The sequence below is a fragment of the Rhinolophus sinicus genome, chromosome 10 (assembly GCF_057876585.1).
Source record: "Rhinolophus sinicus isolate RSI-liver-muscle chromosome 10, RSI-T2T, whole genome shotgun sequence".
Classification (NCBI taxonomy): domain Eukaryota; kingdom Metazoa; phylum Chordata; class Mammalia; order Chiroptera; family Rhinolophidae; genus Rhinolophus; species Rhinolophus sinicus.
In genome coordinates, this window is record NC_142510.1 from 12,358,800 (window position 1) to 12,381,486 (window position 22,687).

The 22,687-nt window shown below is 48.1% G+C and overlaps 1 protein-coding gene across 1 annotated transcript in view; it reads left to right on the top strand.

Moving 5' to 3' along the window:
* The first annotated feature begins 536 nt into the window (after nt 1-536).
* Nucleotides 537-22,687, top strand: part of LOC109460730 (ectonucleotide pyrophosphatase/phosphodiesterase family member 7-like) — a 31,502-nt gene continuing 9,351 nt past the window's right edge. The window contains exons 1-2 of the mRNA XM_074322674.2: nt 537-826; nt 18,932-19,077. Coding sequence (XP_074178775.2) covers nt 577-826; nt 18,932-19,077 — 396 coding nt within the window. The 5' untranslated portion in view covers nt 537-576. The remainder of the gene's footprint in view (nt 827-18,931; nt 19,078-22,687) is intronic.

Here is a 22,687-nt window from a genome sequence, read left to right on the forward strand (position 1 = left end):
CCACAATCATTTTGTTAAATTCTTATGGCGCATTTTCAACAAATAACCTTCCTAGGTTTTAAAAACTCACAATGAAATGGGGTAAAAAATGTGTATACGGTTCCCAGCCCCCACAGTCACGTAACCCTTGCTGGCTGCTTTCCTAATCGTAACAAATGATCATTTGCTCTCCCTAGAAAAACAGGATCTACTGAGCAAAGGAAAGCAACGATCCCATTTGTTCTCCAAGTCTTCACAACGGTGGAACTAGTATGAGAGTCCAAAATATGTCGCACACTTTGATTTTTCTTATTGGGGTAAAACATATATCACATACAATTGACCATTTTGACCATTTTAAAGGGTGCAATTCCGTGGCATGAAGTACATTCACAATGTTGGTGAGCCTCTATCCATTCCCAGAACTGTTTCATCACGTAAAACGTGCCGTCTTCTGATACTCCAAGTATTTTGATCCTCAGCGGAGCTGGGGCAGAGAATTATCAATGTGGACTTTGTTCGACCGCAGATAAAAAAGGGAGAAAACGGGAGCGGGCCCGTGAACTCTGCAATGTGTGCGTGGGAGGCACACGCGGCATGAAGGGGTTTGGGGTGCTGGGGCTGCTGCTGCCGGTCCTGCTGAGCTGGGCCAGCAGCCACCCCGTCCCCGGGAGGAAGGGCTTCAACAAGCTGCTGCTGATCTCCTTTGATGGCTTCCGCTGGAACTACGACCAGGATGTGGACACCCCCAACATGGACCGCCTGGCCCGGGAGGGCGTGAAGGCCAAGTACCTCACCCCACCCTTCGTGACAATGACGTCCCCATCCCACTTCACCACCATCTCAGGTAAGCTATGCTCCGGGAGGCTGGTGAAAGCCCCTGGCCTCTGTCATTCCCTGAGACACACTGCATTCTGGGTCAGCTCTGGGGAGACCGGAGCAGCTCAGGTGGCTGGTTTCTCCTGGAAGAAACACTGACTTAGAATTCCCTGGGATCTCAGGGCTATTCCTAGAATCCCGTGGGTCACAGACAGAATCGGGACCGGGACTGTGGCCTCCTAAGGGATCTCCCTGCTCCCCAGGCCCACCCGCCCTCCACGCGTCCTTTCATAGGGTGGGTGGTAATCTTTTGTAAAAGGAAATCATTCAAAAGAATTTTATATAAATAATAGAACCTTAACGATGAAAGCACTCAATTAAATCAAGTAACTCCCTGCTAAACACTGGTGAGTTGGAGGGACAATGACGCTCTTCAAAGAGAATACAAACTCTGTCCTCCTGTGGCCCAGAAGGTCCCCACGGCCTGGCCCGATCTGCTCTCTCCTGGCCTCACCATCTCTCTTCCCCTCAAGTGTTCTCCTCCTGATCACAAAAGCCTCCCACCTGTGCCTCCACTCAGCCCCCACCTCCCGCCTCAGGGCCCTTGCTCGTGTTGGTCCCCCCAGCTCACTTCAAGTGCGTAGTCCACCAGGGCAGACAGACCTTAGACAAGCAAATACGCTAACAGATCTCAGGACAACTCAGAGAGGCACCAAGAAGAAAGAGAGTTTCTCCAGAAGGTGGCCAGAGTGCGTTGGTTTGAAATGGAGAGGCGGGGAAGGGGCGAGATGGGCAGCTGAGCTGCGAGTGAGAGAGACCTCGAGCAGCAAGAGGCAGAGGGGACAGCATGTGTGAGGTCTCGGTGAAAGGAAGGAACAGGGTTGTTCCAGAATCCCAGGGCAAAGGACTCCACTATAATAACAATTGCTTCCGTTTCTCCGACACGGACACTGTGCTTTGCCTTCATTATCTCTCATAAGATACTGCAAAGCAGTGTTGTCCCCATTCCACAGACAAGAAAACTAAGGCTCAGAAAGGCTGAGTAACTGACCAGTAAGTGGGCAGCCAGGCCCGGAACCAGGAATTGGTTCTGCCGAATTCTGAGCCAAGGATCCTCAGAGCCCTGTCACGGGGTAGGAAGAGGTGGCTGGCAGCCCAAGGTTCACCCCTATCCTGAGAGCCACTCCCTAGGGGTCCAAAGAACCTCTGAAATGACACACACACTGCTGGTGCCTTTTCTCCGGGAGAGGGTTTCATGGCTTCCATCAGCCTCTCAAAGGCGCTGGAGTCAGAAAACTTAAAAAATAAAGCTGAACAACCACTCAGAGGGAGATTTGCTGAGAGACATTTTCCTACATGTAAACTCTATGAGAGGCGAGTCATTTGGGAACTATTAGCGCCAGGAAGCAGGAACTAAACAGCCCTTTTCTAGAGAAAGCAAAAGCCAGTTCCCTGAGGCTTTAACTCCGTAACACTCAAAAGACCTCCCACGGGCAGATGCTGGATCCCTGGACACTGAGAACGCAATGGGCACAAAATATTATAAGGCTCGCCCACATTTTATTTATTCTCAGAAGGGTTTTGACGAGAAGATATAACCAGTGAAAGCCAATTTTAAAAATTATAAAATCACCCCAATTCCTCTCCTACGTTCACTGTCAGCGGGGAATGGAAAGGGAACAGCTCCAGTGGAGGATAATTTTGCAACTTCCAACACCATCACGAACACACAAACTTTCTTATTTGGTAATTCCACTTGTAGGACTTTATCCTACCGACACATTATTGGTGTGGTGGAAAGAATGTATGCACAAAGTTACTCGTTGCACTGGTGTTTGTAACTGCAAAAGAAGATACCCATCCAGAGGGGAGTGGCTAAGTCTATCCACGCACAGAATGGCCTACTCTGTCACCTTTACAAGAAAGCAGGGAAGGCCTTGGTGCCCGATAGAAACTTATCTCCAAGGTGGATGAAGTGAGACAAAAGCGAGATGCAAAGAATGTGTGTAGCATACATATATATATATGTGCATATATGTATGTGTGTGTGCATACAATTGCTTCTAGATGCATAGAGGACTTCTGAATACATAAACAAGGAGTTGGGAACACCGGAAAAGGGCGGGGTGGGAGAGAGACTTTGCACTGTACACCCTCTGTACCTTTCAGATCTTAGACCACGTGAACGTATCGCAAAAAAAAAAAAAAAAAAGTGTTATAACACAAAATAATCTTTTTAATCCACCCACTGTGGAAAAATCATGTCCCTATGTTCCTCTCATTTATAAGTAGATTTATTGTGATTTATTGAACAGGTGAACATTCAATTTCAACTTTAAAACAGGTCTCTCTACTGACATTTGGGACCAGCTCACTGTCTGTGGGGGGGTTGTCCTGCCTACGATGGGATGTTGAGCAGCCTCCACCCCCCAGATGTCAGACATACCCCCTCCGCTCATGGTGACAACCAAAAATGTCTCCAGATATTGCCCAATGTCCCCCAGGGAAAAGCCACTGCCATCAGTGCTTTGAGCACAGGACCTGGCTTATGAAAATGCCCCGCTGGGACCGCACTCATTCCACTCTCATAACAGTGGCATGAAGTCAGGACAGTTATCCTTTACAGGTGAGACAGCTGAGGCTTGAGGGACACACAAATCTCCCCCGGGCGGAATCAGAATTCGGACTCAGCCCTGATTGGTTCCAGACACGCTCCTCAATCGCTACTGCCCTCCGATATCTTTGCCGTAATTAAGTAACCATTCGAAACCCCTCTAAACATTGCCCATCCTCTGAGCTCCCAGGCAATGGGGATATATCCTGAATATGTCGTATTAATAAGGAAGAGGCCGCCTGGACCCAGAAAACCACTGGTATTCGTCTTCCTGAGCTGGGCTCAAGCCGACCTCTGTCTGACTCCCATGTAAAAAAGAATCATCCATAATAGAAAAAATAATGGAAAAAAATTGGTGCTGCCAGCACCACAGACCTCATCAGATCTCAGAGGGTAGGACTGACACAGACTATGAGAAAAGTGGCCCTCGGGGCCCAGTGAGTAATTAACTGGTGTTCTTACGAACCCCTCTGGGCGATTTCACACGGGACAAGGTGATGATGGGGAGCACGGCCCAACGGCTTCACATCTCAGCTGCGAAGTCGGATGGCACGGCTCTGACAAGGGCTCAGGACCGAGGAGCCACGTGGCTGCCCCTCCGAGCATCTAGACAGAGTCCCAGGAACGGGGGCCAAGTGGTCCCAGGCAGAGAGCAAAGCCAGAAAGGCCGTGCAGCAGGCACAGGGCCCGTGAGTGAGCCCTCCTAAGTGCAGCGGACTTGGCTGCCGGGTCAGAACCCTGGGCCCCCCGGGGGCACGTCCACATCTGGGCGGCAGGGCCTCCTTGCGCCTGGGAGCTATCAGGTGTGCAGATATCTCCGCTGTCCCCGCCATCCCACCCTCAGCCAGGATCACATAACCCCCATCAGCTTTCCCTGCTGCTGGTGAAGGGAGCCTTCCCAGAGATTTTGTAGCGGGCGCCTGCTGTATGCATTCTTTCATTCAAAGGTTATTGTCTGAGCATCTCCATTGGGCCAGACAGAGGGGACGGTGGCAACTAAACACTTATGTCCAGGGTCTTGCCATCTTTCCAGGGCTTGTCCCACAACACGGACTCACGTCCCCTCTGCTCCCAGATCCCATACACCTTCGGGGGGGAGGTGTTGCTTCTGTTTCTCTAGTTCTACCAGGGAGAACAAAGAGCCCCTTTCCTGGGGATCCTTTGGCCTCTTTGCTTCCTCTCTCTAACAGCTCGGGGCATCAGACAGGAGAACTTTGTTCTTACTCACCTGTGTCCCCCCAAACCTTCCTCTGCACCTACGCTCCCCTATGGCTCCCATAAGGAGCTGAGCTTGTGACCCTCCAAAGCCAGAGGAGTGTCTGCTTTCTCCACTTTCGCCCGTGGCATCCCTTCCTTGAAGCACAGAGGACAGAAGTCCTGGCTGTTTGAGAAAAAGCCTCAGGGACAGAGGATTTTTTTTTTTTAATTGGCTATTTCATCAAAATATACCACCTTACATCTTTCCACTCCAAAAAAATGTTCGCATCCATACAAAGAGTGTGTGTGTTTCCTCCAAGTATCTGCCACCCAGCACCGCCTGCCAGATGGGGAAGTGGGACCTCTGTTTAGGATCAAGGTCCCCAAGTCCTCACTGTGGGGCGATAGTCTCCCTCCAGCTCCCCGAGGCTGGGCCCTGGGCAGGTCTGCGTGTTCGTCAAGCCTCTCCCCTCACTGGAGGGGCCATGACTTCTTCCAGGATAGTTCTCTTCTCCCCACCTGGCTCCATCCTCCCCACCCATCCACCCCCTCACCTCCAAGCCACACACACAAAAGGAGGGGCTTGGCCACAGCACCTGGAAGCTCCTTAAGATAGAAAGATTCATTCATTTTCTATGGCTGCGTAACTGATTAGCACACACTTCGAACAATCTCTCAGTTTCCATAGGTCAGGAGTCTGAATGTGACTGAGTTTGGTCCTCTGCTCAGGGTCTCACAAGGTGGCCATCAAGGTGTCGGCTGGGCTGGGGTCCTCGCCCAAGCTCCCGTGGTTATTGGAGGAAGTAATTTCCCTGCAGCTGAGTGCTCATGGCAGCTTCCTTCTTCGAGGCCAGCGGGGGAGTGTCTGCCTCCTCTAGACCCGCTTCCGAGTACTCGCCTGATTAGGCCAGGCCCATCTTGGATAATCTCCCTTTTGAGTAACTCAAAGCGAAACTATTAGGGAGCCTCAGTTACAGCTGCAAAATCCCTTCCGCTTTCCCATGTTCTATTGGTTAGAAGCAAGCCCAGGTCCCACCCACGCGCAACGAGACAGAATTAAACAAGACGTGTATATTGGGGGGGCAGGTATCTTGGGGATCGTGTTAGAATTCTGCCTACCGCCAATAAGTCCCTGATGGGGGTCTGGATAACCCGGGGGTGAGCATTAGCCTTTGTTTAAAGGCACTAGGTAACAGGAGATGGTGCCCCGGAGTGGAGCTCCAGAAAACCCCCAGAATTGGGGTCGAACGTCAGAGCCCCAGGGGCCGATGCAAGAGGAGGAAAGAGCAGCCGTGGAAGTTGGACTCCCCACATCAGTGTGAGGCTCTTTCTGTAACGTAGGCGGAAATGATGAGGATGAGGAGGATGGTTTTGAAGAAGAGGAAGAAACAGGAGAAAGAGACGGAAAGGAAGGAGGAGAAAGAATATTATTATCTCAAACTCCTCATGTGCATTTCCCAAGGCAGCCATAACAGAATCCCGCAACCTGCACGGCTTAAAACAACAGGATTTACTGCCTCACAGGCCTGGAGGCCAGAAGTTGGAAATCCAGGTGCTGACAGATCCACGCTCCACCTGAAGCCTTCTTTGCCTCTTCCTAGCTTCCTGTGGTTCCCTGGCAATCTTGGGGTCCCTTGGCCTGTAGACCCATCACTCTAATCCTCCATTCAATCCATAGTCTTCTCCTTGTGTCTCTGTCTTTGCATCTTCTTACAAGGACACCAGTCATTTGGATTAGGGACCCACCCTACTCCCGTATAATCTCATCTCTGCACAGGAAACATCTCCTATTTGCAAATGAGGTCACATTCGGAGGTCCACACGGCCCCATTCCACACAACGGATAGCTTCAAGTATGACCACTTCCAGGTCCTCAAATGATGTCATCAGAATAATCGGTCTATCTCTCTCTCCTTCTCTATTTCTCTTTCCTAAGAGGGACCAAAAAATTCCAAGAATTTTGCTGCTGGGTATTCTCATTGGGCCAGTTTGCTTCTCATAACCAGTCGCTGTGGCCAGGGGGGATGGAATGATGCTGAACACCCAAGCTGGGACCACATGCCCACCCCTAGGTTAGGGTGGAGGGGTGGCGAGCCCCACACAAACTATATGGGCTGCCAGTGGTGGGCTGGTGGGTGCCCAGAGGAAAATCAGAGACTGTTATAAGAGGAAGGAGCGATGGAAGGACTGGCAGAAACCACAGAGCCCCGTCACGCCAGCCTGGGGGTCTGTAGTCCAGTGACCCAGTACTCAATCCCAAGACATCACAACTCCATCCACGGGGCTGCCCACAGAGCATGGACTCCCTGAGGACTCAGTGACCACACAAGCAAAGGGCCACCTCCCAGAAGCCGATGGCGATTCCCCTCAGATCTCACCGAAATGAAAAGCCATTCTCTGAGGGTCAGCAGCTCATTCTGCGAACACCTGAAAACACCTGATTCCCTCTCTCCCTCCAGAAGCCTGCACTTACTGCTCCATCACTGGTAATGACAATGAACATTTCTGCAATCTCAGTTTTTATTGCAAAATGACTGAGGATCAGTAAGAATAATTTATGCCACTGAAATGAAAGAAATCCTGCCAAGCAAATGGTGGGCAGATAGGAAGTCTGATGGTGGCAGCATATATTTTCTCCCCCAAAGGAACTGACTGAAATTAAAAAGTGATCACATGTTTCAGACAAAAGCTATCAAAAGCATAAGCCATAATATCATAATTTGACAATTTTAGATCTAGTCAAATGGACATGGCCCCGGGGTGCAGAGGAGACGCTCCCTAACTAGATGATGGCCAAGGATAATAAAAGTAAGGTCCTCTTTGCTCAATATTTTCTCCTTCCCTGATGGTAGCTTCAGTCCCCTACTGGCCAGAAATTAACTCTCTCCCAGTTCCAGAACCCCACCCCCAGGGCAACCCCAAAACTGGAACAACCACTTACAGCCATGTAGATTGTGTAGAACACAATTCTGCGGAGGGCGGGAGGGGCCCTTGAATACCATGTGGGTGGCGCCCCCTGGAGGTGTGCAGGGCACAACTTGCACAAACGATCAGTCACTTACATTCTATCCCGAAAGCAACCTATGGGAGGTAAAAGTTGTCAGCGGTCATCAGTGCACCTCACCTTTGACAGGAGACAGACAGGAGCAAAGGAAGAGACAGGCCAAACGTACTGGGATGAGCGTTAGGACAAAATCAGAATTTCTCAACCGTGGCGTGATCGACTTTTCGGGCCAGATCATGCTTTGTCTCAGGGGGCGCCATCCTGTGGATTGTAGAGCGTTTGCTGCATCCCCGGCCTCTACTCACTAGATGCCAGCAGCATCCCTCCCCAGCTGTGACAACCAAAATTGGCTCCAGACATTGCCAAATGTTCCTTGGGGGGCAAAATCACCCCTTGGTTGAGAACACCCCGGACTACACGAAGAATATGCAAACCACATGTAAATCAGAGCGCCGGAGGTCACGCATGTGACACTCTAGCCAGTGGGGGGGGGAAAGTCTGAAAGAGGTAAGGGAGGGAAGGAAAGAGAAAGGAAATGAAATTCCTGCTGGCCGTAACAATATGAGCCCAGCACATGCTGGAAACCTAGTAAGAAGATGCTGTAAAGCTTAATCAGCTCCCATCCTACTGCCCCAGCAACAGCTCTCTGTTGAAAAGGAAGTCAACAAAGCCCCAAACACAGGCAAACAGAGCAAAGAAAACCACAGAGACAAAAATAGATGTCCCCACCCCCAACGCCAGTCATTTCTACAAAGGGGAAAAAAAGGGATTCGTGAAAAAAAAAAAAAAAGGAAAATAAGGAAGGCTGGGAAACCAGGATATTGCTGAACTTTTCATTATGGAAAAGTCTGCAGGAAAAACAGAGAAGATTGCGCAGTGAACCACCGTGTACCCAGCACTAAGCTGCAAGAATGTGTCTGCATTTGGCCAGTCTTGTTTCACTGTCCCCACCCAACACCCTTTCCTTCCTTTCTTCCTTCTTTCCTTCCTGGAATCTTTTAAAGCAAATTCCAGACATCATGTTGTTGCATCCATAATACATCAGTATGTATTTCTAACCTAAGGGTTTGGTTTGGTTTTTACATAACCTCCCTGCCGCGTTCAACAGATTTAACACGCAGAAGGTAGAATTCTGGCAGGTGGAGGAAAGATCTAATTGTCACCTCAGAGTTTTCCCTACTCGCACTAGTCAAAGGTGAACATGTGTACGAACCACTTGGGGATCTGGGGAAACGTGGATGCTAGTTCAACAGGTCTGGGCTGAGCCTGAGAATCTGCATTTCTACCAAACTCCCAAGTGACACTGATGCTAAGGGTGCATGCATCACACGGGAGGAAGGGTCAACCCAAAACACCGCAGCAACCAAGCAAAACATTATGACTGCTCTGGATTCCAAGGCCTTGAGGGAGAACAGTTTCCTGTGGCTGCTGTCACAAAGTACCATAAGCCGGTGGCTTAAAGCAACAAAGTGTCTAGAGGCCAGGAGTCCAAACTCCAGGTGCCACCAGGGCCGTGCTCCCTCCAGCGGTCCCAGGGGAGAGTTCTCCTTTGCCTCCTCTGGCGGCTGCCAGCACTCCTGGGATTGTGGCAGCATCACTCCAGCCTCTGCGTCCCTGGTCACATTGCCTCCTCCTGTCTGTGTCCTCCCTACTTCCTCCTCTTAGGACACTTGTCTTTGGATTTCGAGCCCACACAGATAATCCAGAATGATCTCCTCTCAAGATCCTTAACTTCATGACGTCTGCAAAGACCATTTCTAAATAAGGCAACATTCACAGTATATGGGTGCATCTTTGGCAGGGAGAGGGGCACCATTCAACCCACTACGATAAGAGTTAAAAACGCTGTGAGAAAAACAATGCAGAAGAGAGGACAGATTCTGCTTCTGTGACAGGGTCAGTAAGTCAGGCCAAGGGAGGAAGAACAGTGTGGCAGGAAGGTTCCCAGATGGAGCGCAAGGGCAGCCGTCTGCTTCCAGCTCCTTAAAAAAAGAGCGTTTCTGTTTCTGACAGCAGATTAAAGGAAGAGGTGGGGGGTGAGAAAGCCCATTCTCCCTCGGCCTACTTCCTAAGGAATCCTGTCTCTGCCTGAGGGTCATTCTCAAGTCTTGTTCAAGGATAAAATGATTTATTAATGGCCATAATTAAAAAGCAATGTCAAAAAGAAGCAGCGTCAGCATTTCTCATTTGCATTTGCACAGGAGCAGGAGCAGCTTCATAAAATCGGCACGCCAGGGTTTTATTTTCACGGTCTGGAAAAGGGTTCCCATTATCAGGTGCTGGGGTTGAGTCAAGCCTCGTTTCTATAGCAGGAGTTGATAAGGTGTTGCGTTTCAGTTGGTGCCCTGGGGGGACCTGTTTTCATTTCAGTCGCTTTGTTTTGGGTCCAGTGGATTATCAATGGGGTGCAGACTGAACGTGGTTTTGAGCCCCAGTAAGGGCCACCAGTGTCTTGGCTGTACATCCGAATGAGCTTCTGAGTTGACTTAAAGTGATAGGTCGACTTGCTTTGGCAGCTGCTCTTCCTTGCTGATTTCCTACTAGCTGGTTAATAAGACATTTTCTTCTCTGATTGTGGGAATGGGAAGTTAATGAAGCACTGGACCTCACAAATCCAGTGAAGGAAGGAAAGTGAAGATATGTTTATAGCTTATATGGTAGGAATTAGTGAGTGACACATAGTAGGTCCTCAAATTACTGGTTACATATGTGAATGCATGAAAGTGTATCTATGCCCAAATGGACTATTTGCAAATATATATTGCGCCACCTGAAAATTATTAGTAGGTAGGAACAGAGCAAATGTTTGTGGGGGGGGGGGGTGCTCTTACTGAGTTACTAAATTGTAGCATGGTTTATTTTAATCCCACTAGTGTTTTTTTCCAAATTGACTTTGGATTAAATCAAGTTCTGCTTCCTACCTGTTCAGGTCCTACCTGGCCATCTACAAACGGGGCAGAGTCGGGGGAGTTTGTTCAGTGAAAGTCAATAAACCCTTGTTGACTGCCTCCTAAGAGTAAAGCCCTATGCTTTGTGCCACGGAGACACCAAAAGAAATGAGGCACAGCCCTACTCTCAGCCCTGTCAGGGAACAACGGTTGTAAGGAACAGAAATGCACCCATGCTAGCTGACGGAAAAAGACTGCACACAAGGCTCTCACAGGCAAACTCATGCGTACGGGAACCAAATTAGACGCCATTGGGGAATGGAAACGTCCTCTTTCTGGCTCTCAGACGCCCTGGGGTCTTTCTTATCAGCCCCATGGGCGTTCTTATCTCTGATTCTCTTACTTGTAACCATCTTCCTCTTTGCACTCATGGGCCCCCCCTGGAAGACAGCCCCACCAGCTGCTTAGCTACTGTGTCTCTCGATTCAAGTCTTGAGAGAGAGAGAGAGAGAACTGGGTTTCTCACCAACCAATGAAATAGAGGGAGGAGACATCACATGGTACAAACGTGGTGCCTAGACCTGCATTTCAGCAGGGCGTCTGAGTAGGTGGATTCTAAGAAAAGGTACCTACCTGTAAGCTCTGCAGGGACTCAGAACATGATCTTCCTATTTCTAATTCTCTCGCTCTCCCCTGCCCCCTAAATTGTAAAAACCATGAGACAATCTAGGAGAGCACTTGGCTCAAAATATTTGAGAAAGGGAGGGAGAAAGGACCAGTTGGACCCAACTCTGGCCTTCATGGTTTCCTCAATTCACTCTGCAAGTATTTGAAAAATAGATGTCGGGATCTGAAAAGTAAATACAAGAGCTGACTCTATCTGGGCTCGATCCTAGACCTGAAATGCTCGGCTGGGTGAATTTACCGACACCTTGCCATCACTGATACGGTGTAGGAGTCTGCACTGCACCCTGATGAAAGCGTAATTAGCAAGCAGCAGGAATCTCATTCATGAGCAGAGCTCATCCTACTTCCTGTTTAACTTGCATAATTACCCACATCACCAGACACTGAAATGACATGGATGACAGACTCTCAGAATGACAGAACTAGAAGGGCCCTTAGAAATCGTTAACCTGGCTTGTTTTACAAAGAGGGAAAGAGAGAGAGAGAGAGAGAGAGAGAGAGAGAGAGAGAGAGAGAGAGAGAGAGAGAGAGAGAGAGAGAGAAAACAAGAGCCAAGCTTAAATGCAGGTGTCCTGCCTCTAAGTCCAGCCCTCCTTATACAGCACCCTAGTGCAGTGAGGGCAGCACCTTCTGACCGCATTGAAACCAGCTCCTTTACAGCTTCTTGAACTCCCAGCCAGGTCCCTGGTTGTCTCCAGAGTAGAAAATGCAATTTAACTCAAACCATGAATGCTGCTGCCTGCAGCTGTTCATTCCTTACTTTTTCCTCTCCTCTGTCTTGCTTCGCCCACATTCCAGAACTGGCCCTAGAGCAGGATAAAGAAGCTTGAGCAGCAGGAAGGTGGAATCAAAGGGGCAGTGGACACCTCTGCTGGGTCATTAGTGGTCCCTAGCCGCTGGTTGGATTTAGAACATGCATTGAAGTGGCAGGATGGAAATAAGCCAAACACCACAGACACGGTTCCCTTTGTGCAATTACTGGGACCAGCCGTGCCACCGAATGGAAGGGTCACGCTCCCTGAGCTCATTTTAGCTTAGTTGTTTAAAACTTGAGTAATATCACTTTGAAGGGAAAATGGATTCCATGGTTGGTTCCCAGGCTAGTCTACTTAACCAAAATTATAACCGAACTGTGGGCCCCAGGGCAAGCGAGCAGCATCCTTAAGGTGTAAGAGGGGGAAATTTCTATGTCTATGGCACCCTTTGTTTCCGCCAATCCCTCCTGCCAAGTCCTCCCAGTGGCTCTGGACCCCCAAAATTTCCCAGATACCACAGTGATCCAGATTTTGATTGCTACCTGCCTTTCCCCCCCGCCACCCCAATCTCTTGGGAGGTCTGCTGTCAACCTGGGTTTTGGAGTCCTGGACAATCTGTTGGAATTAATGCATGTGTGTTAACAACTAACGTGTGAATGGCTAGCAGTCTCCCAACCAGTGCCCACGGAAACCACCCGGAGAGCTTGTTAAAATGCAGGCTCCCAGACCCCACCCCAGAGGTACAGAATCAGCAAAGGCTAAAATGGGCACCAGGGAATCCGTGTGTGTGGGGGGGGGGGGGTGTTTTTTAACTTTTATTTATTTTAAGTGTGTTTTTCCAGGACCCATCAGCTCCAAGTCAAGTAGTTGTTTCAATCTAGTTGTGGAGGGCGCAGCTCACAGTGGCCCATGTGGGGATCGAACCGGCAACCTTGTTGTTAAGAGCACAACTGAGCTAACCGGCTATACCCGGAATCTGTGTTTTTACAAGCAACTCAATTGTAATGCCGGTGGTAGATAATACCATGGAGAAACACTAGGATAGGTGAAATGGCAGGTGTGGGTAATTCCAGGGTGATTTTCTTTTACATGGGCAGGAAGATAGAACAGAAGCCAGGTATATTGCAGCTTTGAAAAAAAAAAAGGCAAAGTCTAGCTGCTCCCTGGATAAATTATCTCTGGCTTCCGTCTCATCTGCTGGGATGTGACATGGCCCAGGCATGGGAAAGCTCAGGCTCTATAACAGGAAGAGTTCTCACTGTAGATTCCAGAAGGCTTCCTTAATTCATTTGTGAAGCTAAAAAGGTTCTTGCCTATTACAGCCTCTACCTACTCGTCCCAGAGTACTCCCACTGGAGGAATGCGCCCCCTGCTCCTGAGCGACAGTGTAGCAGAGAGGTTAAGAACACCAGCTGTACACGTCCCACGTCATCAGACATTGCGAAACGCAAGTAAACGCCACAACGAGACACCACTTCACACCCACTCAGTTGGCCATAATCAAAAAAAAAGGAAACTAAAAAGTGATGGCAAGGATGTGGAGAAATTCGAACCCTTGTACATCGCTGGTGGGACTGTAAAATCGTGCAGCCACAGTGGAAAGTAGTTTGGCGGTTCCTCAAAAACTTAAACAGAGTTACCATATGGCCCAGCAATTCTACTCCCAGGTGTGTACCCAAAAGAATTAAAAGCAGAGACTCAAACAGATAGCTATACACAAATTTCATAGCAGCATTACTCACAGTAACCAGAAAAATTGAAATAACCCAAATGTCCATGAGCTGATAAATGGAGCGACAAATTCTGACCTATCCAGATATGGAATATTATTCGACCACACCGGCCTCCCCAGCCCAGAGTACTGGTGCCAGGAAGAGCCCCCACAACATCTGGCTGTGAAAAACAGTGGGGATTCTGACCATCCGGGTGGGACAGAAGGCAGCAGGAAACCCAGGCGTTCTCTTAAATGGCCCGTGAACAGACTCTCTCGCTCGCAGGCAGTCATCTTGGGCTCCAGAGAAGGGATGGTGACTCGTGCTGTCAAACATCTGGAGGGCAGACTCAGTTGTGTTGCTTCATGTTGAGGGCTGGAGGGCAGTGACATTTCCCTGTGAGGGTTCCTTCTCCCATGCAGCCAGCAGGTGGACTCTGTCTTTCCTGTGTTGATCCCACCCCCTACACTTACGGCCAGATCTGAATCTGATTGGCCTGGTGAGCTCTGCAGCTCCGCCCTGATGACTCACTGAGACCACGCCCCACCCAACTCCCCCAAGACAGGTCTTGGCAGTTCTCTGAGAGCTGCCAGCCCCGCCCACATGTCACTTGTGCTTGGAAAACTATGGGAGTCCGTGAGCCCCAGGCGGATGGCAGCTGGCCTCTTTGTGCTCTGAGACTTTTGCTGAGTAGCTCCAGGCTCGGTACTGGCACCAAACCACAGTCTACATTAACCTGTGATCACATCTCTTCCCGCTCTAATTACTCCCTGAGACCCTCCCTCACCCAACTCGTGTACCACGTGAAGCTGAGCCTTAAGGTAACCAGCAGGTGGCAGGTGGCAGCAGGCCTCAGGGTATTCTGGCATTTTGTGGAGCTACCCCAGGCCCGGTACTGGTGGCAAAAGTCCTCATTTCTTAGCGTGGCCTCTCCCACGTGCTTCCAGAGTTAACAAGCAGCGAACAACCGCAGATCGCTTTGTAGCTAATACTAGGTAATCCCTGGCTGGTCAGAGGCAGTGGCTGACCTGGGCCTGCACCAGACCCCTTCCCAAGAGGCCCCAGAACCAACATACTTGGAGGTTGGCTTCAGACCACAGCAGAGCACCACCCAATTAGCCCCGTAAGCAGCACACCCAAAGGGTAGTCTCAACAGGCACCAGAGCCCACTGGGGGAATCCCACTCAGTGGGATAAGCCCCCATTATAGCAGCCTGTAAGCTGTAGATGTGGTCAAACCCCACAGCCAGTCAGCCTGAGGGTAAATCCCACCCATCGATGTGCCAATAGCAACCAAGGCTCAACTATATATAACAGGAGGGCCCACACAGTCCACATAACGGACACTCCTGGAGCACCCAGAGCAGGTGAACAGGGGGACTGTGCCAGGGCCCCACAGGGCACCTACTATATAATGCCACTCGGCCAAGACTGGCACACATAACAGATCTACCTAATACATAGAAACAAAGAGAGAGGCAGCCAAAATAGGAGACAAGTAATACATCCCAAATGAAAGGACATAAAGCTCCAGCAAAAACTAAACCAAATGGAGGCAAGCAACCTATCACATGAAGAGTTCAAAACAGTGGTTATAAGGAAGCATCCTTATAGGAAATTAAATGACAACTTCAACAAAGAGATAACAAGCATAAAAAAGGACATAGAAATCATAAAAAAAAAGAACCAATTAGAAGTGAAGAGTACAAATACTCAAATGAAGAATGCACTAGAAGAAATTACCAGCCGACTAGATGAAGCAGAGGATCAAATTCGCGATTTGGAAGACAAGGTAGCATAAAACACCCAATCGGAACCCCAAAAAGAAAAGAATCCAAAAAATGAGGATAGTTTAAGAGACCCTATTCCAACATCAAACATTCGCATCGTAGCGGTACCAGAAGGAAAAGAGAGAAAGCAAGAGATTGAGAAACTATTTGGAGAAATAATGACTGAAAACTTTCCTAACCTGGTGAAGGAAATAGACATACAAGTCCAGGAAGCACAGAGAGTCCCAAACAAGATGAACCAAACTGGCCCACATCAAGGCACATTATAATTAGAATGGCAAAGGTTAAAGACAAAGAGAGAATCATAACAGCAGCAAGAGAAAGGCAAGGAAACTCCCATAAGACTGTCAGCTGACTTCTCAACAGAAACTCCGCAGGCCACAAGGGATTGGCACAAAATATCTAATGTGATGAAAAGCAAGGACCTACAGCCAAGATTACTCTACTCAGCAAAGCTATCATTTAGAATTGAAGGACATATACGGAACTTCCCAGACAAGAAAAAGCTAAAGGAGTTCATCACCCGTAATGAGGGACTTCTTTAAGATAGAAAAGAAAAAAAAGAGCAAAATTGTGAACAATAAAATGGCAATAGCTACATATCTATCAACAATTACTTTCAATTACTCCACTCAAAAGACATAGGAGGGCTGAATGGATACGAAAACAAAACGCTTACATACACTGTTTACAAGAGAATCACTTCAGATTGAAAGACACACAGAGACGCAAAGTAGAAGGGATGGAGAAATATTTCACGAAAGTGGAAACGATTAAAAAAAAAAAACTGGGGTAGAAATACTTATACCAGACAAAATAGACTTTAAAACAAAGACTATAACAAGAGATAAAGAAGGACCCAGTAATCCCACTTCTGGGTATTTATCTGAAGAAACCCAAAACACTACGTAGAGGGTTACGTGTGCATCCGTATGTTCATTGCAGCAGTGTTTACAATAGCCAAGATGTGGAGGCAGCTTGGGTGTTCATCAAGGAATGAATGGATAAAGAGGAGGTGGTATATATATACAATGAAATATTGCTCGGCCAGGGAAGGGAATGGGTTCTTGCCATCTGCGGCAGCATGGATGGACCTGGAGGGTACTGTGCTGAGTGGAGTGTCAGACAGAGAAAGACAGAGGCAATGTGATTTCACTTATATGTGAAATCTAAAGAACAAAATAAACAAACAAAAGAGAAACAAACTCAGAGATAGAGAGAACATATGGTTGTCACATGGGAGGGGGGTTGGGGGTGAGTGAGAAAGGGGAAGGGGTTAAGAAGTACAAATTGGTTCTTACACAGTTGTCATGGGGATGTAGGTTATAGCATAAGGAATATAGTCAATAATATTATAATAACTAGGTATGGTGTCATACTGGTACTAGATTTACTGGGGTGATAGATGGGAGAGGGTTGGGGAGCAGGGTGAAAAAGCTGAAGAGATTAAGAAGTACAAACAGGTAATTACAAAATGGTCATGGGGATGTAAAGTAAAGCATAGGAAATATAGTCAATGACACGGTAATAACTGTGTATAGTGCCAGGTGGGTACTAGACTAGTCAGGGGGATCACTTCTTAAACTATACAAATGTCTAACCACTATGCTGTACACCTGAAATTAATATAAAATAATATTGAATGTGCACTGTAATTGAAAATTTTAAAATGGGGGGAAGGTGAAGGGGAATAAGAGGTTCAAATTTCCAGGTATAAAACAAGTAAGTCATAGGGATGTAATGTACAGCACAGGGAATATAGTCAGTGATATCATGACAGCGTGGTACGGTGTCAGATGGTTGATGGACTTATCATGGTGATCACTTCTTTAGGTATAAAAATGTTGAATAACTATGGTGTACCCCTGAAACTAATATAATATTTTATGTTAGCTATATTTGAACAAAAGTCTTTAAAAATAAAAAACAAATTGAAAAAAATGTTAACGGTTAAACAAAGAAAAAAATATATATTTTTAAATGTTCATGGTTAACTTTATGTTACATGAATTTTATCTGAATAAAACAACAAAAAAGCACAGGCTGTAATCAAACCTCCCAGGTTCAAAGCCCAGCTCTGCCACGTGACTTGAGCAAACTCTGTGCCTCAATTTCCTGTAACGGGGGAAATCCCTAAAGGGGATTATAATAATACCCACTTGCAGGACTGTTGAAAGGATTACATGAATTAATGTCCCTAAAAGAACTTGGGAGAGGTGTTGGCATATGGTGTGATGTGCCATGATTTCCTCACACAAACCCTACCCCTATTACATAGGCAAACCAACGCCAGGAGAATTAGGGGCTTGTTCAAGATCACACAGCAATTTCAGGAGCCAAGTCGGGGTTGGCACCCAGCTCTCGTGGGCTCTAGGTCCCTGCTCTTCTGTCAACCATCTGATTTGATCCCTGACCAGGAATCTTGACATGCCCCAACCCCTGGCAGCAGCACAATGTCTTTCTAGTGACCCACTGTGCGACTGGCTGCCTGTCCTACCCACAAGGTGGAAACAACTGTATAAAGCTTTGCAGAACGACTGTTTTTGCTTCTTCCCAGTTGAAAACCTTGGCCACCCTAAGGGGACTTTACCCACCAGCAGTCTGGTAGCAATTCTGACCCAGCAGAGAGCTTTTCCCTTCTCTGTTCCCATGACCATTGGCGTCCTGCCTCAGTTTACCTTGGACATAAGAAAAATCATCACTATCTTATTACAGTCAGTAGGGTCATCCAGAGTCTGTCCTCCCAGGAAGCGGGGGGAGTAGAGGCTCAGCTCTCCCCTGAGACGGACCCCCACATGCACTCCCCTCTGCCCTGCTTCAATGTAAGGCCACAGGGCTTTTTCATATTTGGTTCGACGCCTATGTTTTCGGGAATGATCTAGCATATTCACATTCCCCAAAATCCACCTTCCACCCTCAAGTAGAGAGAAATAAGTCTACACCCTCTATGTCTAGAGATGCTTCTGGATTCCATTGGTCCCCTCGAGCAGTACAGCCCGTGGGAGTCCTAGGAGAAACCTTGGGAGGTTTGCTGAGAATCGGGCCCACTGGGTGTTCAATAATGAATCAGATCATCACAAGCAGAAGATAAAGAAAGTAATCCCACAGGAAGTACCCAAATCCCAGGCTCTTAGCTTCTGGACACAGAATAACCCACGGAACCCGGCCTCCGTATGCCCTGCCTTTCTTCCTGCTTCATCAGCTTTCATAGCCAACATCAGCTCCCCCCGAGGCTGGGAGGTCTGTTCCAGGGAGCAGATCCAACCTGGCAGGTGTGAGATGTCCTTAGCCCTTCCTTTGTGGCCACCAACACTTGTACTCCAGAGAAACAAGTCTGAAGCCCTGGGCTGGCCGCCTGGAGTGACCATCCACCAGAAGACCGGGCCACGCAGAAGGGTGTTGGGGGAGGAAGTCTTAGGGCCACATTAATAACCGTGGCAGCATCTGTCCGTAGACTAACCAGTACCTTCCCTCCTGTATCCCCAAGGGCGCTGGATTGAAGATCACGGAGTCATTCACAACATGATGTTTAACACGGAGACGGGCTGGAAGTACTCCTTCAAGACCACCCAGAACAAGACGGAGTGGTGGGACAACGGTGTCCTCCCGCTCTGGATCACAGCCCAGAGAAAGGTACTGTCAGAAACCCTGGGCCGGCTTCTGGGGGTGTGGCCTCTCACGCCTAGGCCTGTGCAACGGGGTTAGAAGCTGCGTGACCTTGGGCAAGCGACAGAACCTCTCTAAGCATCTGTTTACATAAATGGGTACTAGGGATCATGGCGGGGGTCTTCATTGATTTGATGTAAGGATTAAACGAGATGCGTGAAAGCCAACGAGCACGGAGGAAATAAATACCTGTTACATTTTCGTGGTTATCTATGGACAAGTGTCCATGAGAGCAGAGCTGGCTTACTCCTGACTGTACCTCCAGGGCTCACCACAGGGTCCGGACCCAGCAGCTCTTTGATAAATATCTGCTTATACTCCTGCCTCAGACTCAGGCATAAAAGCCCTTAGGAAAGAAGCTGACTATTTAATGCATCGTCAGACCCTGAAAAGCTCTGATGAGAACATTTGCTTGAGAGGATTCCAGTAGCCATTCATTAGTGCTTTGAAAAGGCAGAAATCAGAGATGTGTGTTTAACTCCCAGCCCCTAAACCTGTTGCCAGATTTGCATTTTCTTCTCAATGAGCTTCCAAAGTCGTCACTTCAGAATAGGACCGCTTTTGTCTTCCCCAAGACACCAGCCTTTGCTCCCAAGCTGTCCTGGGTGCTGGCATTTTGTCTTTGTGCACCAAGCCCACCCTAGGTGCGTCACGTTGTCAGACCGTGTAATGCAACCACTCAGAACGCGGGCTGTGGACTTAGCAGGAGCTCGGCGGACTCCAGCCTTCTCCAGCTGCGTGACCTTGGGCAGTGACCTCCTCAGAATGAAGATGGTCGAATCCCTGCTTCATGGGTCATTGGTAGGATTAACTGAGATAAGGCTTGTAAGGTGCTGAGAACTAAATGCTCAAAAATCATCTGTCATGCTTCTCCATGGAGGCTGAATCATTGTAGCACTTCTGCAGCGGGTGTCACTACAGCTCCAGGCCAGAACTGTCCAATGGGACATTCTGGGATGAGGGACGCGTTCAATGGTGCACTGTCCAATATGGAAGTTACTAACTACACACAGTTACTGGGCCTTTGAAATATAGCTAGCGAGACTAAGGAACTGAATTTTAATTGTATTTAATTCCAATTCATTTCCATTTAAATCTAAATACCCCACGTAGCTAGGGGCTACCATATGAGACAATGCAGCAGCTCTAGAAGAATCACAGGGGATGGTCAATGATCCCTTTCAGGTTCATTTTTCCCCTAACTATTGGGCTTTATATCCCTTCCTCGTGTCACATTTTTAAACTCTGAGGCACAGACCACACAAATAAATTCTGCCCTGCCAAGAAAATAACACTGACAACACCTACTATGAGCCAGCCACTGATTTCAGTGCTTTACATATATTAATGTATAACAATTCTGAAGTGGGTGCTATGATTATACCCATTTAACAGATGAGTAAACTGAGGCAGAGAACAGGGCCATAACTTCTCAAAGTCACAAAGCTAGTGAGAGGCAGAACTGGAACTTAATCTCACTCTGGAAATCAGCAACTCTTAACTCTTAACCATGACATACTATTACTTACGCGGCCAAAACAGTCAGCCATGGATTTCACAGTGAATCTTGCATTTGCCTCGCTACTGGCCAGGTCTGGATAGTCTCCCTTCATTCACTATTCAAAATCCACGACCTCTGTGGTCTCTTGCTGTGGTATTTGTCCACTGGCATGAGGCCTCCGGTAGCATTTTCCTTTCCTGTCCTTTCTCTTACTCGTGGTTCTTGTCTCATTGCCAGCTATTTGCAGGACTTTGTTTCCTTCTGCTCAATTCATAATCAGAGTGTTTTTCCCCTTTGCTGAATTCATAAGTGGATGTGCAAAAAAGACGAGCTGGTGCCGGGCCAGGTAACTGACAACACGCCACTCATTTGGCAAGTGAATGTCAAACTGGTGTATTTTGTTCTGCCCCTGGCACTCTGGCCACGGAACAGGGCCATCAGCCAGCTCCCTGGGGGGCTGGCAGAAAAGCTGCAGCAATGAGAGCAAACCCCAGGCCAGCACCCCAGGAACAGCACTGCAGCTGGTCCCAAGGGCCATTCGGGGGCATATTGGCATTGCCAGGCAGGGCTGTGGGAGGGCGGGAACATCCATCCTTCTCCCCAGTCTCTTCCAGGTGAGCTTGGTGGAGATGGGTGCATGAACCTGGAATACGACTAAAATGTTTTCCTTCAGGGACACTATGCTGCAGAGTCCATCAGGATATACAGGAATTGACCTGCCTCGGTGGGCAATGCCTAAAAGATGGGGGCCCTGGCCAGCTTGGTGTCTGTTATTCACAGCCCACGAGCATATCCACATTCCAGCAGGTCGTCACTGATGGGCAGGGTATATACTCAGAGGCTCCATTCAGAGCAGGGTCGGATTGAACAGGATCAAAAGCTAAGGTATTTCACTGAGTTCAGAAGCCCTACTCTCAGAGAAAGGCAAGTAGCCAAGACAGTAAGACCCAGGAAAACGAGGAAAACCCACAGGCATGCTTTGTCTCTCTCCGGAGAAGGGATAGAGCGCATTAAGGAGTGAGATGACAGAGGAAGTGAGATCTTCACGATGCCAAGCGTCTGTGACAGGACCCTAGTAGGCGACTACCAGGAGGGGATTTGGGAAGAGGGTAGGGGAGGCAGCTCCGGTTTTCGAATGTAAGCCAGGTCTCCTAGACAATAACTTCCAAACTCGGAAGGACTGTGAACAAAATGGTGCCAGCATCTGCCTAGAAAAGCATTAATAATAAGATAACGCATCCCAATATTGGCCCAAACATTGTCTTTAAGATGCATCATAAAGGCTCTAAGAATAACAACCTGACCTCTGAAAGAGCTGAGAGGGGGAAAAACAGAACCTTGGACATCTAGCTACCTTCTGTTCAGTGAATCCCGCTAAGTACTGAGAGCAAGGGAAACACCCAGCACCAACTGTACCTTCTGAATTTCAAATGTAAGGAGTCCATCTCTTTCCACTCAGTCCCTCCCTAGAATGAGTAACTAGCTCCTTTCCCTAAGCCACACAGACTCACCCCCCACCAAAGCACAACCCAATGGGCCATGCACGGGCCTTCCTAAAATGTGTGGCTTATGACATACATTCTGTCACCTAAAGGAAGAGACAAGACAAAATGCAAAACCAAACGGCAACTTTCCCTCCAATGATTGCTTCTGAAGAGGTTGGTGGACGCTGTACAAAACCCAACGGCCAGGATTTGCCCGTAGGAAGTACCAACTCTTGTTTTAAAGAAGCAACTTAAGGGTAATAACCACATTGACGCAACACTACACTAAAGCAGAGTAATGAACCTAATAAAACTAGCGATTTTCCAATTGCTATTGCTACTGGAAACACTGATTATGCTAATTAAAGGGTAGAATAGTAAATACCAACTCTTTTACATCCAATTAAGTCCTCAGATTATTTCTAGGATGTATCTGTTGAAAATAGCACTTTTGATTATCATGGGTCCCAAATAAACAGAGTCAAGTGTGTGTGTGTGTGTGTGTGTGTGTGTGTGTGTGTGTGTGTGTTGTCACATGTGTGTGTACACATGCCCACACGCCCATTTCTTTCTGGAGCTTATTTCACAGAGC